This window comes from Ambystoma mexicanum, chromosome 2p, assembly GCF_040938575.1.
Source record: "Ambystoma mexicanum isolate Mex_15411 chromosome 2p, UKY_AmexF1_1, whole genome shotgun sequence".
In the NCBI taxonomy this organism is placed as follows: Eukaryota; Metazoa; Chordata; class Amphibia; order Caudata; family Ambystomatidae; genus Ambystoma; species Ambystoma mexicanum.
In genome coordinates, this window is record NC_090923.1 from 1,460,707,542 (window position 1) to 1,460,727,949 (window position 20,408).

Here is a 20,408-nt window from a genome sequence, read left to right on the forward strand (position 1 = left end):
AAGACCCTGAACGGTATACGCCTCCGAAATACAGGAAGCAACCCATTGGGAGATAGTTGCTTACGAGGCCGCATTCCCTTTCGGGTCTCTGAGAGTCACAAAAAGCTGGGAAGAGCTCCTCAGTTTGGATGTTCTGTCCAAATAAAACTTTAGAGCTTGTCTGACGTTCAGATTATGGAATTCCCTGTCCGCATCTGAGGCCGGGTCTGGAAAGAAAACGGGTAAAGAAATAGACTGATTCAGGTGAAAATCAGATACCACCTTTGGAAGGAAAGAGGGGTTGGTCCGGAGGACAACCTTATCCTTGTGAAAGGTGAGGAATAGATGTTCTACAGACGAGGCCTGAACCTCGCTTACACACCTTGCTGAAGTCACCGCAATTAGAAAGGCCATTTTCCACGAAAGGAACTTCAAGTCCACCGTAGCTATAGACTCAAAAGGTTTATGGCATAAGGCAGTGAAGAGCACATTCAATTGCCACTTTGGATGCGGGTTGCGCACTGGTGGATAAAGATGTAATAGACCTGCAAAGTGTCTTTTAATGACAGGGTTTGTCAAGGAAAAAGAAGAATAGTCCATGGACAGGTAAGCAGTGATAGCCGACAAATAAGTCCTACAAGACATGTAGGCCTGAAGATGCCAGATGCGAAACGAATGACGGGACTGTGTCGATGGTAGTCTCTCTGGGGTCCAGCTGCTTAGCAAACACCACTGACAGAAACAGAGCCATTTGCTCCTATACTGAGACCTCGTCGAAGATTTTCTAGCCGTCTGGATAATACGCATAATATTCGCAAACAAGTTGAAACTTTCTAAAGATTTGAACTCGGGCACAAGGCTGATCGGTGAGCAGACTGACAGATGCTGAAGCTCCAAAAGCCAGAATCTGGCTGGCCACCACAGGGCAATGAACAGAAGAGTGCAATTTGTCGTGTTCCTGAGCTTGCATAGTGCCCGGTGAATCAGAGGAAGAGGCGGGAAGGCGTAGGCCCTCAAGTTGTGCCACGGAATCTCGAGAGCATCCCCCACGGAAGAAGAATAAAGAGGAAGTTTCCTGTTTGATGACGTCGCAAAGAGGTCCACTTCTGGAGTGCCCCAATGGCGAAAAAGGTTGGAGAGGATATCCGTGTTCAGCTCCCACTCGTAGCTGACCACCGCTTGTCGGCTGAGAGAGTCTGCAGTCACATTCAGCTGGCCGGGAATGTGCACTGCCAGCAGCCAAACACTGTGCTGAATGGCCGATTCCTAAATCTGAATGGCTAGATCTACAAGGGGAGGTGACCTGGTACCCCCTGCTTGTTGATAAAGAACATGGATACCGCATTGTCTGTGCGGATGCGGACCACTTTGTTCACAATCACTGGCTTGAAAGCTTTGAGGACCAGGAAAATCGCCAGAAGCTCCAGATAATTTATGTGAAACTGTCTGTCCTGTGGCGACCACAGGTCGAAAACCTGAAGATGATCCATCGTCGCACCCCACCCAATAAAGGAGGAGTCAGTTGTAATGGTCGTTTGAGGGGAGGCACCTGAAAAGGAGCACCCACCGACAGATTGCTGGAAGATGACCACCATAGAAGATCTGTCATCAGGCAGGGTGGGATCGGAATCATTTTGGTGTCCGGGTCCACTGCCTGAAGCCAGGAGCTCCAAAGAGCCATCTGTGTGAGTCGCATCTTGAGACGAGCAAGGGGAAGAGCAAACACACACAAGGCCATGAGGCCTAGAAGCCTCTGGAACCACCAGGCCGACATGCTCTCTGTCTGGATGAAAACTTGACACGTGGTTAACAGATCCGCCATCCTGACCACAGTCAGGTACTCCCTGCAGTCGATCGTGTTCCAAAGGAAAACCAGGAATGTCAGGTCTTGAGAAATCGTCATGGATGATTTCTGCCAGTTCACTGACAGCCCAAGGCCAAACAGAAGCTGAAGGAGAGACTGAGATTGCTCGAGGCTTTCACTGGACAATGGCTGCGCAGAAGGCAATCGTCTAAATATGGATACAAATGAATAACCTGTAGCCTTAGAAAAGCCGCAATGACCGACATCATCTTCGTGAAGACATGCAGCACTGAGCTGAGACCAAAAGGGAGCACTCGAAATTGGAAGTGCTCCTCTCCCAGGGAGAACCGCAGATATTTCCGATGCAGGCTCCAAATCAGGATATGCATATACGCGTACTGAAGGTCCACAACACTGAGCCAGTCGCCCTTCTGAAGAGAGGACTTTATTTGGTAGGGCGTAATCATCTTGAATTTCTCTTGGGGGAGAGAAAGGTTGAACTGGGAAAGGTCTAAAATGGTGCGCAGGCCAGCCTGGTTGGGTTTGGGCACCGTGAACAGACGAGAATAGAAGCCCTCCCCTCGTTCCCATAGGGGAACGGGTTCAACCGCCCTAAGATCTAGAAGCTTCTGGACCTCAGCTCTGTGGGAGGGCGTCCCCGACTGTTGAAAGGGAGGATGGAAGGGTGGGGGAGGGGCAAGCAGAAGCCCGCCCGAGTGATGGACAAAATCCACCGATCGTCAGTGATAGTTTGCCACGCCTCCAGATGAGGTGAGATTTGTCCTCCCACCGGAGTCTCGTGCGAGCGCCAAAAAATATCATTTTACAGACTTTTCAGCTGTCCCTGAAGAGGAAGCTGACGACCGAGAGAAAAATCGACCACATTGCTGTCTCCAATGGGAATTACCTGTCGGAGGATCAGCCCTGCGTGACCTGCGGTCCTGGAACCCTATGAAGCCTGAAGAAGATCAAGGCTCGGATACAGATCTCTGAGCTTTGACTGGGTGCTTCACTAGCACCACAGAGACTTGGCAGTTTGCGTGTTTGCCTTAGTCTTTGTAAGCTCGTCATCCGTTAAAGAATGAAACAGCTCTTTGCTGTCAAAAGGCAGGTCCAGAACTTTATCTTGGACCTCCTTCGAAAACTTTGTTGCATGAAGCCAAGCTTGACAAGAGGTGTCCAACCCCAGCATGAGGCCTTGAGCTGAGGTGTCAACATGGTACGCGCGGCCCCCAGAATATCCTGTGCCAACACCCTGGCATCTGATAAACCACATTTAAAGTCTTCCAGCCTGTAAACAAGAATGAACTCCTGGAAGTTAGCCAAATCTCTCCACAGTTTCATATTCACCGCCGCCATAATGAGCTGTGCGTTAGCCTGACGCAATTGCAGTGCCGAGTTGGCAAAAATCTTCTTGCCCAAGGAATCAAGCAACTTGTCTCCCTTGGCCAGAACTTGAGCCGCAGCTGCGGAGGTCGCAGAGGCCGGCTTAGACTGCAGAGTGGCGGCAACTACCACTGTTGATGACAGGAGCAGGCATGACGCCAAGGCTACTTCCTCAGAGGTGTGAAGCCTGTAACGGGCGTGTGGAGTCATGCCTCGGGTGGTGCCGCGGCGTGCACTCAACCCGTACGAGCCCGGAGACGCTGGACACCCTGGCGGCATTCCCGCCCTTCACGGTGTAGCAAGGAAGGGGGAAGCCGCCGCGGACAGCCGCGTTGCTGGCGGCCGCGGCGACGCTGCGGAAAGATCCGCTATAGACAGCCGCGGCGAAGCCGCGAGAGAAGCCTCTGCGGACAGCCGCGGCGGGCCCGCGGAACACTCACCTGGGTTCCACTCCGGTCCGGGGAACGGGGAGCCGTGCTCGCGGTGGTGCCGGGACGCAGGAGAGCAGCGACCGGATCGCCGCCTACGTGCTCCTTCTGATGGAGCCAGGACTTCATGTGGCTGGAGTAGGACGCCCATCGTCCGGATGCGTCCTTACACCACGCGGCCACGGCTGCATGGCCAACGTGAACCCTCACCACCTCAAGGGAAACGGGAAGGGCGACAGCCCGGGGCGGCAACCTTTAAGGGAGGCGGGACAACGTCCCAGGAACCAATGAGAAGGGGGTTATCCCAGGCTCCGAGTGATTGGAGGGGGTTTGAAACCTCCTGTTATGATAAAAGGGCGCCAAACCAAACTAATGGGTTGCTCTCATTCCACAGGACACAGAGAAAGGAGAGAGGGGAGAACCAGAGTGGTGGGCCTATCCGGACACCTCAAGATAAGACCAGACCAGGACTAACGTCGTTATATTTTGGAAGGCCAAGACACCGGTGAAGTTAACCGGGAGGACTTGATAATAATACCCTTAAACATAACGCTATCCTTCAACCAGTGATTAAATTATTGTTTCAGCATCCACCTGTCTCCGAGCTTAATTCCACACTGGCGACGAAGGTGGGATACTGACAGCGCTATGGAGGCATTGATAAAGACCCTGACCGAGGGTCAACAGCAATTGCAACAGATGGTGCAGCTACAGTCACAACAAGCAGCTGCGGATCGGCAAGCCTTTCAACAGGCCATCCAGCTGCAGGGTACTATACAGACCACTGCGCAGGACAAACAGCATGAGACCATAACCCGTCTTACAGATGCAGTAGCCAATACGAGAAACCAACCACTGGTGCCCTCGGCCCTCCTGCAGAAGTATAGGGACGGGGAGGACCCTGCCTTTTTCTTTACCAGTTTCGAACGCATAGCCAGGAACGCGCAATGGCCTCCAGACCGGTGGGGTCAGTATGTCGCCCCCCTTCTATCTGGGGTGATGCAGGGCGCCTACCAGGCGGTAAACCCCAACGGCAATACGCCGTACGGAGAGATCAAGGCCGCAGTGCTAGACCGTTTAGGACTGGACGATGAAGCATACCGGATCCAGCTAAGGGAAGCCAGACTCAGGGCTGGGGAAAGCCCACGCCAGCTGTATTATAGGATAAAAGACCTAGTCGAGAAGTGGTTGCTGGCTCCAAACCCCGCTAACCAACCCCTGCTCGATAAAATCATACTGGAACAGTTCATAGAAGCCCTGCCCGGGCAAATGCAGAAATGGGTCAGGCAGCACCATCGGCCCACCCTAACCGAAGCAGTGGACATGGCGTCGGCGTATCAGAAGGCAGGTCACTTCCGGCTACCACCCACAGGAGTATCAGCCCGCATTGCCATCCCGGTTTCCGACCCCCATGTGATTAGGGGTAGCCGAGTCCTACCCTTCAGGTGGAAACCCTCAGAGGACAAGAGACCAGGAAGCGAAGAGAAGGCCCCAATGCCGACACCTGGTTACAAGCAACCGCAGTGTTATGAGTGCAACGAGTGGGGCCACATAGCCCGGTTTTGTCCCAGGAGAAGACCGGTTGAACCCATGGACATCGGTTACCTGAACCCGATAGACGAGAAGGGCGTCCTGGGACCCTATGTGGTGGACATTCGTGTCGACGGCCGACCATCACGTGCACTCTTGGACAGCGGCAGCAGGCAGACGGCCATATCACCAACCGTGAGTAACTCTCCCTGCTTGTCTAATGTAACGGTACCTATCCGATGCATTCACGGGGACACTAAGTGTTACCCAATGAAGGATGTAGTTATTGACTTAAAAGAAACCTCCACTCCCTTGAGGGTTGCCGTCCTACCTAGTCTTCCCACCCCAGTGGTAATTGGGACTGACCTTCCCCACTTCAACCAGACCTTAAGGGACCTAAGGGAAGAGAAGTACCCGCCCGAATCCAATGTTGCGGGAACGGACCCTGTTTCCCGGGAACCCCTACCAGGGCGGAAAAGGCAGACCCGGATGGCATGGTGTCAGGCCAGTTATATGACCCGACCCATCGATTGGAAGCTTGAAGATAACGAGGACACCATAAGGGGAGAGACCCTAACCGACCCAACCCTACGTGTGGCCAGGGAAAAGGCAGCCCGGGAAGGGGAACCCAACCTGGCCAGTGGCCCAGGGTTCCTTCTACGCAATGGTCTCCTATACCGGAGGTATAAGGGTGACGATGGCGCCGTAAAAGAACAATTAGTGTTACCGAAGAGTCACCGTTTTATAGTACTACAACTGGCCCACAATCATCCCTGTGGGGGTCACATGGCCTCCCTTAAGACCCAACAAAATCTTCTAAAGAGGTTTTTCTGGCCTGGCATTTACGGCGAGGTAGCCCGACATTGCAAGAATTGTTCCACATGCCAGCTTACCAGCGGGGTACTACCCGCCAAGGCACCACTACAGAAAATGCCCCTCATTTCGATCCCATTCCAGAGGATCGGCATGGACATAGTGGGACCCCTGGAACCAGCCAGCCGCGGTTATAAATACTTATTGGTCGTAGTCGACTATGCCACCCGCTACCCAGAGGCCGTTCCCCTAAAGGGAACATCGGCCCGGGTATTATGCGACCAACTAATCCCGTTCTTTGCCCGAGTGGGGATACCCTCCGAGATAATCACCGACCAGGGCACTAATTTCATGTCAACCCTCCTAAAACAAATATGTGGACAGCTACAGATCAAACAATTGAGAACCTCAGTATACCATCCCCAAACTGATGGGCTGGTAGAACGATATAACCAGACGATCAATAAAATGCTAAGAAGGGTGACGGGACCAACCTGGAAAAACTGGGATCGGGCGATCCCCCTGGTGTTAATGATGTTAAGAGACACCCCACAGTCTTCCACCGGTTTTTCTCCCTTCGATCTCTTGTTTGGGAGACAACCTCAGACGATACTGGACCTGGTTAAGGAGGAGTGGGAATCCACGGAAGAGGTGTCCTTAACCGAGTATACAGAGGAATTAAAGGAACACCTAACCGCATTACGTACACTGGCCCAGAACAACCTTGGTCATGCCCAAACAACTCAAGAAAGAAATTACAACAAGGGGAGCCGGATGAGAACCTTCAGCCCAGGGGACCAGGTATTGGTACTCCTACCTACCAGCACCAACAAGCTCTTAGCCAGATGGAGAGGGCCCTACAAGATCATTGATGTGCTAAGCCCAGTGACCTACCGGGTACAACAACCCGATCGAACTACCCCAGAAAAGGTCTATCACATCAACCTTCTAAAAAAATGGAACAAGCCTCTTCTGGGCGCCTTTGTGAGCATCGAGGAACCCGAATCGGAAGAAATCTTGAACACCGTTCCCCATACCCTGGATGCAGTCAACTGGGGTGACACCCTTTCCCCCGAAATGAAGACGGACATTAGGAACAGGCTGTTCCCCTATGCTGACGCCTTTCCCTCCTTACCTGGACGAACCAACGTGCTTGAACATGTAATCAAAACGGACCCCGGACCACCCGTGAGGCTTAGACCGTACCGGATACCCGAAGCCAGGCGGAACATCATTAAATCCGAGGTGGATGAAATGTTACGGATGGATATCATCGAGCCATCTGTCAGCGTTTGGTCGTCCCCCATAGTGCTCGTTCCTAAACCAGACGGTTCGGTCCGTTTCTGTATGGCCTACAGACAGTTAAATGCAGTGTCCCGATACGAAGCCTATCCAATGCCTCGGATGGACGAACTACTGGAGGGCCTTGGAGCAGCCCAATTCTTAAGTACTCTGGATTTAACCAAGGGCTATTGGCAGATACCCCTACGTACCAAGGATAGGGAGAAAACTGCCTTTTCCACCCCACAAGGCTTATACCAATATAAGGTTCTACCCTTTGGACTCCATGGGGCCCCCGCCACGTTCCAGAGGCTGATGGACATCATACTAAGACCGCATGCTGGATACGCTGCTGCTTACCTGGACGACATTGTCGTGTACAGCCAATCCTGGGGGTCGCATCTGGACCATCTGGAACTAGTAGTAGCTGATTTACAGAGGGCAGGGTTACATATCAACCCCAAGAAGACTACGATGGGAACCCACGAAACCAAATATCTGGGCCACATAGTGGGTGGGGGAGTGCTTAAACCTCAGTTGTCCAAAACCCAGGCTATACGCGATATACCGACTCCCACCAACAGGAAACAAATACAAGCATTCCTGGGGTTGATCGGGTATTACAGGAGATTCATCCCTGACTTCTCCTCGGTGGCCGCACCTTTGACAGACGCGTTACGACTCAAGGGAAATCCCAATCTGACCAACAACCCAAGTGCCTTGAACGCCATAGCGGACCTGAAGCGACGGATCACGTCAAACCCGGTCCTCTGCTGTCCGGACTTCCAGAAACATTTCTTTTTACAGACAGACGCCTCCAACCAGGGACTAGGAGCTGTACTGTCGCAGGAGACCAGAGGGGATCTACAACCGGTGTGCTTCATCAGTCGGAAGCTGTTGCCCCACGAGGCGGCTTACTCGACCATTGAGAAGGAGTGCTTGGCCATCAAGTGGGCCGTTGACTCACTACGGTATTATCTGCTGGGTCGCCGGTTCACCCTGTATACCGACCATGCCCCCCTCCAGTGGCTGGCTCAGCATAAGGACACTAACCAGAGGGTTCTCCGCTGGTTTCTCTCCCTTCAGCCTTTCGACTTCATCACGTTGCAGAGACCTGCCAGGTTCCAGCTAGTGGCGGACTATCTGTCTAGATGCTCACCCTGGCCCGAACGGCCTGGGATCGGGGTGGGGATGTGTGGAGTCATGCCTCGGGTGGTGCCGCGGCGTGCACTCAACCCGCACGAGCCCAGAGACGCTGGACACCCTGGCGGCATGGCCGCCCTTCACGGTGTAGCAAGGAAGGGGGAAGCTGCCGCGGACAGCCGCGTTGCTGGCGGCTGCAGCGACGCTGCGGAAAGAGCCGCTATAGACAGCCGCGGCGAAGCCGCGAGAGAAGCCTCTGCGGACAGCTGCGGCGGGCCCGCGGAACACTCACCTGGGTTCCACTCAGGTCCGGGGAACGGGGAGCCGTGCTCGCGGTGGTGCCGGGACGCAGGAGAGCAGCGACCGGATCGCCGCCTCCGTGCTCCTTCTGATGGAGCCAGGACTTCATGTGGCTGGAGAAGGACGCCCATCGTCCGGATGCGTCCTTACACCACGCGGCCACGGCTGCATGGCCAACGTGAACCCTCACCACCTCAAGGGAAACGGGAAGGGCGACAGCGGCAACCTTTAAGGGAGGCGGGACAACGTCCCAGGAACCAATGAGAAGGGGGTTAGCCCAGGCTCCCAGTGATTGGAGGGGGTTTGAAACCTCCTGTTATGATAAAAGGGCGCCAAACCAAACTAATGGGTTGCTTTCATTCCACAGGACACGGAGAAAGGAGAGAGGGGAGAGGGGAGAACCAGAGTGGTGGGCCTATCCGGACACCTCAAGATAAGACCAGACCAGGACTAACGTCGTTATATTTTGGAAGGCCAAGACACCGGTGAAGTTAACCGGGAGGACTTGATAATAATACCCTTAAACATAACGCTATCCTTCAACCAGTGATTAAATTATTGTTTCAGCATCCACCTATCTCCGAGCTTAATTCCACAGGGCGTCAATTCTTTTATTTATGTGCAGCCCAGTGTGGGGTTTATTGCAGACCTTGCAGGTCTCGGCCAGGACGTCCCTCTGAAGGAAAAGGCCTGTGCGCTCCTGTGGAGACAAGGTTAGCGCCCCCGAAAGCACCCCTTCCTGCAGAGCGGGTGCCTCAGGTACTGGTATGTCAAGGAGTGACATGTCCAGAATCCGGTCCTGGAATGCTCGGACAGAGCGGGGCTGGTCCTCACTATCCTGATCTGTCTGAGGGTCGTCTAGCGCATCCGGATCCATCGGCTGCGATGCGACCGGCATCAAAATGACGTCTCGCTCTGCTGGAGTCTTGTCAACTGGAGACAAGGGAGGCAGAGGCAGAAGAGCTGGAGGTGGGCTGGGAGGCAGAGGTGGCGCCGCTGCCAAGGCGACAGGTGCCGTGAGTGGAACTGTTGGGGCAGGATGCAGCACCTGAGGGCAGATTTCCCTAAAGAGTCCTTTAAAGTACTCCCTCATGGGATCAGAGTTCATAAGACTATGAAATTTCCCAAAAAAGGCATCCTCTGCCGAGACTTTTGGCACTGGAGTGGGCAGAGGCGGCACATGAGGGGCATAACCCCACAAATGTAGTGAGGAGGGTGTTGCCAAGAAGGCCCGCCCCCAACCGGGTGTACATAGACCAATGGGGCAGATGTAGGAGGAAGTGAGACTGTATGCGGTAGTGGCATCTGAGCGCGCCAGTCATAGGAAGGGCGGAACAGATTCACACCGTCCTGTGGATAAGGTTGTCCACCAAAAAGAAGGCTCCCAGCACCCGCCGTCGATAGCGTGGGTGTGAGGGAAGAATCCAAAAATGGCCACCGTAGACCACGCAGAAAGGCCCGCCATTTTGTGAGCATCTGAGGAGAACTGCATCACATGTGGAAATGAGGCAGGTGACTGCACGGACTGCAGGGACTTGATTGAAACTTTAGCCTTGACACAAGGATCCTCAGCAGAGCCGCTACTATGGGGTCTTGGATGTTTACTTGACATCCTTTCCCCTGAATTAGCCTAAAAAAGAGGAACCTCGGCAAAGCCGGTAACAGAGGAGTTAAGGTCAGTGACTTCTCCCTGTGCCACCTCAACAGAACCTGTAACACCGCGAGCGCGGGAATGTTGAGGAATCCACCTCAAAGACAAGACCTTAACAGGTCTCTCAGTTCTGTTGGTACACACCTTAGCCTCGATAAGAGGAACCTCAGAACAGAGTCTGGTCTTAAAAGTTCCCTCGAGAGGGGCCTCGAGCCGTGGTTCGGCACAGAAAGCCTCAATGGAGGCCTCAGGGCGCACCCCAGTGTTTGTGTGGGAAGCTCCAAACAAGGGGGAACTCGGAGCAAACTCTGGTACCCAACGCCCCAGCACGACTATGGCTATTAGCACCTGATTGGTGAACCTTGGGTCGTGATCTGGTATAGGCAGGTGCCTCGCGGGAACCTTCGTAGAAAACCCTGGTACGCCTATTAGGCCTGCGAGGCACCTCAGGGGAAACCCTGGTAGCAGAGCTTTTGAAGCCCCTCCCGGGCCTGGAGAACCCCGGGAAGGAGTCCCCCGGCCAGGGTGCCCTGAAAAGTAAGGAACTTACCGGACGTCTCAACTTTCCATCGATGAACAGCTGAAAATGCAATGGAGGAACTCTCTGGAAGATCTCCTCCCACTGACGAAGACGACGCTGAAGTGCCTGGACCAAAAGAGAGTCGCAGAAGAAACAGGAGTCCCAACAGTGATCCAGTTCCAGACACTTCAAGCAGAGAGAATGGGGATCCGCTCTAGCGAAGCGACGTTCACAAGAGGAACAAGCGACAAATCCCAAATGATCCGGCATAGACGGAGGACTATGCGACCGCAGAACCGGAGCAGGAGAGAAGGCCAACAGGAAAAGAAAAAGGTCTTCCCGGTGATGCAAGTGCGTCCAGCCCCGACCATGCGGAGTAAAGGACTGAAGGGCGAAGCGGAGCTAAGGAGGGAGGGGTTACGGTTACGTGCGGTACCCTGCGTAAAAAGAGAAGGATGACACATTTTTCAATTTGATGCTTTTTTACAAAAGTGCTCTGGTTCCGTCCCACAGGACAGAATGTCCCAAAAGTATGGAGGAAAGGGGACGGGACATAGGAGTATGGTCGGCGCACGTGTGTCGCACTATTAATCAGTACATAAGTGTCAACGGTGTGCATCGGACACCTATGCGCACAGCGTATTCTGCCCAAAACGCGTCCTGCGGACAGCCGTCCCAAGGGAGAACAGTGGCGACGTCACCAGGCAACTGCACCCATGCTGCGCATGGGCCCTTATTTCGGGAACACGATCCGGAACCTCGGACAGCAGAAAAGTACAGTGCTGTGCAATGTAAAGAGTGTTTTTTGGAAAGTACACGCTTACAAACACACCACAATGAGCCATTGCACATGTATATATGTTTTTGAACAATGTAGGCCCGTTTTCCGGTTGCAAGTTCTCCACCGCAGCCCCACAAAAGGCTGCACCCCGGAGCAGCTCTGCAATCTGTTAGTAGCTTTTCCGACACAGAGTAGCAGGCCACAACAATAATTGATGTTGGACCGAATGTGCTGTGCTACACTGCCTTTGCAATTAATGGCAACCATGTCAGCCCGGCTCACTACGCACAGTACTGGAGAAAAGTATTAACAGCCCTTCCTGTGAACCACACCCTCAGTTGCGATAGTCCCCACTGTCCCATTCCGATGGGTAGCATACTGAAAACTGTACTATGTGGCAGGTGTGTTTCCCCAAGTACGGCGAGGGCCGTGCCCCAATAAAACAGAAACATTCCTTCTTCCATTTCCACTTCCTTCTTTCCAGCACGCCGTCATTGGGTATTGTTATAATGTGCAGGGGCGTTGCTAGGGGGGGGCTAAGGGTGCTATAGCCCCTGATCTTTTGGTTGTAGCCCCGGATAGAATCTCAGGAGCTACAGCCAAAAGACTAGCTAGCCCCCAGTCCCAACAGTTCCTACATCAGCTTAGCCCCGGGTCTTTTCCAGACCTAGCAACTCTCCTGTCCACACGCATCCACCAATCACATTGAAGAGCTCTCCATGTAATAGTATCAGTTCTGTACACCCGTCCTCTGCGTACACACCACATCCAGAAACCGGTTTTTATTTGATTTTGTGTTTTCTTGTGCTCACATTGTTACAGTAAACTCTTCACCGCATCCTGTAGACGGGCAAAGCAAACCAGCATTACCAATGGGCGACAAATAAATGCCATTTGCTTGGTAAAATTCTGCATTTACACAACTAATGAGGTCATTGATGCAGAAGAACATCCCACCAGCGGACAAAAAAGTATACATGCTTCTGTTGATGAGACACCTTCCAACCTCTCTCTCGGAACAACTTCCATGAGCATTGTCGAATACTCTTCTTGGTTTTATGGATGAGAAACGCACCTTGGCAGTGGAAAAAAGCCTCTTTACTAGATTCAGCAACTTCTTCAGTCGACGGAACAAACCTAAACAAGCCACGTAACCCATATGCATACCTCCATAGTGCATGACGATAACATAGACAGTAGCAAAAGTGGCCAGGTCTCTGCAAAGTGCATGTATATCGGCGAAACTGCAGTCATAGACAGCGCAACACAATGCGGCCACTCCTTCCAAACCGAAATTGCCATCAAAGTGTCTTTCCAGGGCATACTTGTGCAGATCTATCACAAAGGCATCACCCAAAGTCAACACAATGCGTTTCACCATGTGAGCCAGCCTCACTACGCAGAGTAATGTACAACAGTATGACCGCCCCTTTCTGTGAACCACACACACAGTACCCGACTGGACAATCCCCAAAGTCCCATTTCCGTTGGCATGCATGGTGAGAAGCGCAGAATGTGGCACATGCACTTCCCAAAGTACCATGAGGCCCGCGCCCCACTAAAGCAGGAGCAGTCCTTCTTCCCTTTCCACAATTTTTTGTCCACCACTACCTCATTGGGTACATGTAAATAGTCACACACACATCCACCAATGCCATCCAAGACGTTAGCATCTAACACTGGCAGTTCTGCACAACACTTCATATGTACCGTTACAAATTCAGTCTGCAAGTGTCCTGTCATTCTAAAGCATGTCAAGTAGAAAGTTCAGTAAAAGATTGCATGATTTGTGCATCCACATTCGTCCACATGAGCACCCATCACCAGAAAATGGAGGTATGAAAACTTTTTCTGCAGTATGTGTACAACTGTGTTATAAGTGCCTCTGCGCACAGTATCTGCCACTGAGCATCCATTACATTCTTTAAAAGCATACTGTTCTTTTCCCCATCCCCTACCATCAAGTGGCACTTCAATGGTATGTGCTTGCAACATTTTCATATATCCTCATCATACATTGTGATATTGAAACAGGAACTCTCTGCTTTCCTTCCTACAATGCTACAAATTGTTTTCCCCACTAATCCATCTCCTCCATAAATTGTAGAAATATGCCACCAAAAGCAGCACTGAATGTATCTTACCAAGCTAAAGCAAGTTCCCAAAAGCTCACTGTCTGCACAGCTGTGCTTCCATCTAGGCAGGACTATTGAAACAGGCTCTTTTTAAATCTGCCCGCTTCTACTCTCCGCCCTCTGCCACTCATCCAGAAGAGGACTGCGCGAATTGGCCTTGGCCTCAAGCCCAGAGATGGTATCTCTCCTGCACTGAAATGTCTGCAATAGCTCCCACAGGCTGCGTGGAATAAGGCTAAAACCCTCTGCATTATGCACAAGGCCTTCTGGGCCCTGAGACCTCAATACATTCAACTCTCACTTCCTATATATATCTCCCTGTTTGAGCTCTTCCCTCATCCTCCTACAACTCCCTCAGGGTCTGTCGCTTCTGCAAACAACCAGTTGGTGGTAGATGTCTTTTTTCGGCTTGGGCCTGCCTCTGCAACAGCCTCCCTGAAACTTTCATCGCCGGTTCAAGAAGCACCTCAAAGCCTTTCTTCTTTGTGTCTGATTTTTCTCGGTGTGGTGCAGGCCTTGGCTTTTGGGTGCATGGCCTACGGCCTTTGGCTATGCACCCAATAGTCTAGGTCTTGGCCACACGCACCGCAGCAATGCAGTTGTGACTGCATCCCAGCATCCAAAATCATCCAGAGTGGCACCCATCACACCTTTGGCCATGCACACAAGAGTCTACTGTTTGCCCACACCCATCACAACATAATGGAGCCATGCATGTGAACATGTGGCCAGAAACCACAATCCACAAACATAACATAAGCACCGGCACTTCTACCCAACCTCAGCACCATAACACAGCGATGCATGCAAACATGTAACAGTTAGCAGATTCTACAAAAATACCACTGCCTCCGTCACCCCTACCCACTTCCATTCACAAAGTATTATGTCACAGGCAACCAAACCACACAATCTTCACACCATTGGGCCTACTCCCAGGAAGCTACAGAAACCAGAATATCCAAGCACATAGAAGATTCACTTCAACCCTACCCTCTTCTATACTGACAGTGTTCCAACACCGCACCCAGTGGGCACACTGCAAGACTTTCCACTGCACAATCTCCAGCCTTACACCGAAAACCATAGGAGGTTCTAACAATGACTGCAACCATGGTGTCATGATGCCCGCTCCCGGGGAGCCGGTTCAAGCCCTGCGTCCACGAAAGCGGACATCCAGTCCCCAAGGAAGGACCCAGCAACCCCACATAGGGGCCCTTTGGACAGTGTCCTGGCGCCTATGGCGCCAGGCTCATTATGGGAGTGCTTGGGTGCACTTACCTGATGCAGACCATGCTGCAGGATCCCGGCCTCCTTGAGGCCTGAAAGGAACTACTTTACCTGTGGGATTAATTCACCATCTGGACGTGGTCAGGGAAGGATACATACCTGATTGGAGGAAGGATACATACCTGGAACTTCTTCCAAGGCTATTTAAACCCCATCCGAACAGCCACACGTGCTTCGCGTTGTTCTGCATCTAGCAGCTGGACGCTCACCGTGTCTGCTCCTGCATCCTGACTTCTGCCACGCCTGCCAGCATCCTGGATCACCTGCAAAGGAAGAGAAGAAGAGAACAGAAGAAGGAAAAGTCCTTACCTGCTAAATCCGCATCCCGGAGACATCTCGCCGACAATCCTGAAAAGGAAAACTTATTTAAAAGCTCATCGCGTCGATCGCTGCAGCGCTGCATTCCACTCACCTTTACAGGGCGCCTCCATGTTCAGCAGCGATCATCCAGATTCGCAGTCACGCCCCAGCCCCCAGGGAGAAAAAGACCAGAACAAAAGGTGAGAGAGAGAAGGGAATAAGGAAAGCTAAATCTCCATGTTAAGCCTTACCTGTTGATTCATTTCCCTCTTCATTTCGGGTCCGCGCCGCATCCTGGCATTTCCGGACCCCGGCCCCTAAGGGGAAAAAGAGACATCAGCGTTAATGAGCGAATGAAAAGACATTACCAAAAAACGCTCATTAAAGACTTACCTGATTTCTACAAGGATTTCACCTCTCATCTCGGGTCGGTGCCTGTTCCCCGGCATTCCGTACCCCGGCCCCTATGGGGAAAAAGACACTAGCATTAGTACATTAATGCATGGACACAAGGGGAACCTCTTATCAAAAAACTTACCTGGAAGCCAAGCAAGTTTGGTTCTCATCAATCCGAAAATCCAGTGAAGTAACTGGATACCAACGCGCCCCTGCATCAGAAGCAGGATGGAGAGCTCGTCCTTCCAGACCCTAAGGTGAGACGCTACGAGGAATCACAGAAGGGTTTCGAGGAGGGTAAGAGGGGAAAGTGGGAGGCCGATTGCATTACCCCGCAGACAGTTAATCCCCTATTTTCACCTACAGAAGGATACTTCTGCGAGCCAGACAAGCCAGATTTGGGGGCCCGGTCCAGTCCGTCTTCCGAACCCTGCGCATCACCTTAGAAGAGGTCACAGCAGCGCAAACCAGGCCAGCGCCTCCGTGGGAGTCAGGTGAGCGTAACACATGGAACCAACAATATATGCATGTCAACACACTTCTGGTGCTCTATGCAGAGTAAAATGTGCTCCACAACCATTCTGTAAAGGTGACCACCCTCCGAGAGATGCAGTCAAAACTGCAAAGCTGCAGTGGGTGTGGTGAAGGCCTTGGCTTTTGGGTGCATGGCCTACGGCCTATAGCCTTTTGCCATGCACCCAATAGTCTAGGCCTTGGCCACACCCACCGCAACGTAATCCAGCCATGCATGGCAACATGTCACCAAGTACCACAATCAACACACATACCACAGCCACCGGCACGCCTACCCAACCTCTGAACCGTTATACAGGTAGGTATAGAAAGATGCATCTTTTAGCAGAATCTACAAACTTAACACAGCCTCCGGCAGCCCCACCTACTTTCATTCACATACGATGGTGTTACTGCCAACCTAACCAACCAACAGTATATGCATATCAGCTGACTTCTGGTGCTCTTTCAAGTCTCAAATGTGCTCCACAACCATTCTGTAAAGCTGATCACCCTCTGAGAGATGCAGTCAAAACTGCAATGGGTGTAGGGAAGGCCTTGGCTTTTGGGTGCACGGCCTACGGCCTTTGGCCATGCACCCAATAGACTAGGCCTTGCCCACACGCACAGCAACATAATGCAGCCATGCATGGCAACATGTGCCCAAGTACCACACTTCACACACGTATCACAGCCACAGTCAGTGCTACCCAACCTCTGCACCATAAAACAGCTCTGCATGGAAACATGCAACAGTTAGCAGAATCTACAAACATAACAGTTAGCAGAATCTACAGCCTCCAGCACCCATACCCATATACGTTTTGCAATGCACTCCCCGTCTGCTATTCAGCTACCACCAGTCAGCATGGTAAGAGGTCGCTACACGAGCTATTGTGCCGTCACGAAGGCTGCCTGCATTCACCACACATGGTAGTCGCCTGTGCAGAGACCGGCGAATTGGCGCAGTACGTACGGATACTGCAGGCACACAACCGTCTTCGTCCACCTTATAATCACATATCTCGGAGGAACCACTTCTCTCTCCCCCACCCTTTCCATCCCCTCTTCCCACCACCACATGCCGTACATTATGTTTGTCAGTCCCTTTCGGCACTGCACTATCCTCTGATACACCATGGCAGTGTTTATCAAAAACGTTCAAGCACAGCACGCTTCCCTCCAGCCAACCACCAGTCGCGTCCAAAGTTCGCTGACAGCAGGGCGTACTGCAAGCCAATGACACTTCTGTCCGCGGAGTGAACACGGAAATGGGTCAGCGGAGCGGAGCCAGATATCACTATTTTTTTTAGATGTACATTTCAGCTCTTTGCAACAAAAGTACTGCTCGGATTTCCACCAAACACACAAAAGCATGTTTTCTGACCTAAGCCCCCGCTCCTGGTGCAAATCCGTCTAGCTGTTCAGGCTCTAGCCGTGCACAAAGTTTTCGCCCATTCAGTCTATGGAAGAAAAAAAAATGTTTGGGGCCCCCGTTATAACCCCCCCCACCCCTGCACGAAACTTCACCCAACTTGCCAAAAAATTTCAGAACCGGCCATGTACTTTTTTTTTGCAAAGTTTGGTGAGGATTCCTCAGGGGGAGCGAAGTTATAAGCTGCTGAAAAAGTGGTCTTCCTATGGGTTTAGCAACTTGACCATAACTACATAATATACACACATACAGGAATAACTCCATTCCCCAGAGCTAGATCTCTTTCAAAGGCACGAAACCAAATTCCAGGCTGAAATGTAAAAAAGCAGTTAAGTTCTCCATTCAAACTCAAAAGGTAAAGTTCCGGTTCAAACATCAACATCCCTTATTGCCCAGAGAAGCTTCTTCATTGATGGATTCCTGGAGAATGCCTCCCTTCTCAAGGTTTCAGGCTCTCAGTATTTTTCCTCACACTAAGCCAGGGGGAATGACTCCCTTCCCCTGGCCTTTCTCATATATCCCGGTTGATGTGGGTCGCAGACCTGTATCACACTTCCTTCGGTGATTTGTTTTGGCAGACCTGGTTCAATACCCTGCCAGGTACTGCCACAAAGATGACTATTGATGCTCTACTTCTTGGCGTGTGGGTCCCAGACCCTACTCTCTTCTTTGCATTTCATTCCCGATAGACCTGGTTTAGTCTCCTGTCAGGTATTCTTATTTAAGGTATTCCTCTGTTATATATGGGATTCAGCCCCTTAGTTTAAGGCTTCTCTGGCCCCCTTCTCTGACCCAAACAGCCGATGTATCTTCTGGATCTCTGTGGTGCCTCATTAGGCAGTCTCGAGCACTTTAGGCACCTTTCCGTTTTTCTCTCGCTCTCCTATGGCTTCCGCAGCACTTGCAGCAGCTCAGCAGTGTTTCGTTCTGTGCAGGCTGCGCGTCTCTGAACGACCGCAATGTCCGGTAGCTTCCTGCGTAAGGACCTCCATTTCTCCAGTTCTCCAGTCAGCCTGCGTGCATCGGACCGCGTAGGGACGCCTCGGTTCCTCTTCTAGCGTCTCAGACAGAAACCTCACCTCTTCTCTGCACTGGATACCCTCCCAGCTCGCAGTTCCTCCTGGCAGTTTCCGACAACAAGTTAGGTCTTTCCTCTGCCTTTATTTGCTATGTGTTATGGCATCTAGACCGCTCATTTAGGTTCCAATGGGGAATCGTGATGGCTCTGTATCCCCTCATCTCAGTATTTCTTAAGGAAGTCATAGTCAAGTCCTCCCTACTCTTCCTAATCTTAGTGACAGCTGTCTCATCAACATCACAGACATACATTGGAGAGTGTGATACTGAGGTGTGTGGCATGGGACAGGGAATATGTAGAAGATGGGTGGAGGTCTGGAATACTTCATTCTTCCAAGATGATCTCCATGATCCTCAGAGGGGGAGATCATTCCGCTGAGCACCTCTCCCAGGGGGACTGTCTGGTAGCAGCCTTACCTCCCTGGCCTCATGGGAAGGGGCTCCCCCTCATGGAGAAGTAACGACATTGCAGGATTCGTCGCAATATGTTCTGGGTCCCTTTCCATGCCAGACTTCTAGGCGAGAATGCCATCACCCACGCATTTGTTTCTATCATGCTTTGGCACTACTGTGCCCCTTCCTTCCTAATGCCAATGCTGGGAAAAGACCTTAATCCAAGCCACCGTGAAATAAGTACATGTTGCAGAATCTATGAGTGTTGATACAGGATCCTGTGGCATTCCTCATAACTACCAGCCCCAAGGCTCATCCCCACATACACCCTTAGGTCTGTGCAGGGGGCTTGTGGCATCCTTACAGGAGAACACCAGAGATGGGAAGTAAGAGCGTGACATCCTGAATATCCCAAAGGTGGAAGACAGATTTTTCAGGCAGAAAGGTTAACAGGCATATTAAAACAAATCGGACAAAGAGATTAATCAATGTTGATAGAGAGCACCTATACCCTTTGTAAACCAACCCAAGAAATTCTGGGCATGAAGATCTAAATAGAACTGTTCTAATCAATAAACCTTTTCAGTTTCCACAATAAATTAATCTGCAATATCATTACCTTGTATAAGTCTTTGCTTTTCTTGGAGGCAGGCCTGCAGATATCCAGAGTACACATTTGCGGGTATTTTATCAGATCTGAGAGAGATAGAATGCAGGTATTTTATCAGATCTGACAGAGATAGAATAATCACTTCAATAAGTGTGCAAACTTGCCTTCTCTCAGAGCCAAAAATGTTGCACCTATCTCCCAAACAAGATTCACAACCATAATCCCAGACACACAAATAAAACAAATGACTTCACTTCTGTATTGTTTTTCTTGAATAATAGAAAGATTGTCCTCACAGACTCACCTTGAAATCTAACTCAGCTGCAGTCTGGAAGAGAAATAGGGACTGTCTCTTCCTGTAATGTGACAGACAAAGGTCAATTTCCTACCAGCACCCCGCGTGTCTGGGTGAGGACCAGGACACAGTGGGATCTGTTGCTCTATTCATCCTAAAGCAGTGAGGGACAGTGTGGCCAAAATATCCATGGCCATGGCATTTTTCAGCCCACAGAATAGCATCTGAGGAGGATTCCATATATGGGGACCTATGACAGAAATTGTATCCAAAAGAAACAGAAAAACATTAGCAGAGCTAACAGACCTAGATTCCTAAATGTAGAGGATATGATTGTTCATCCCATAT

General features: G+C 51.3%; 1 protein-coding gene across 6 annotated transcripts in view; it reads right to left on the minus strand.

Annotated features, from left to right (window-relative positions):
• The window catches only part of FANCA (FA complementation group A), a 3,206,914-nt gene that overhangs the window by 1,704,567 nt on the left and 1,481,939 nt on the right, over positions 1-20,408 (minus strand). For all 6 annotated transcript variants that reach the window (XM_069646037.1, XM_069646039.1, XM_069646038.1 and 3 more), the window contains one exon: positions 19,775-19,851. In XM_069646037.1, coding sequence (XP_069502138.1) covers positions 19,775-19,851 — 77 coding nt within the window. The remainder of the gene's footprint in view (positions 1-19,774; positions 19,852-20,408) is intronic.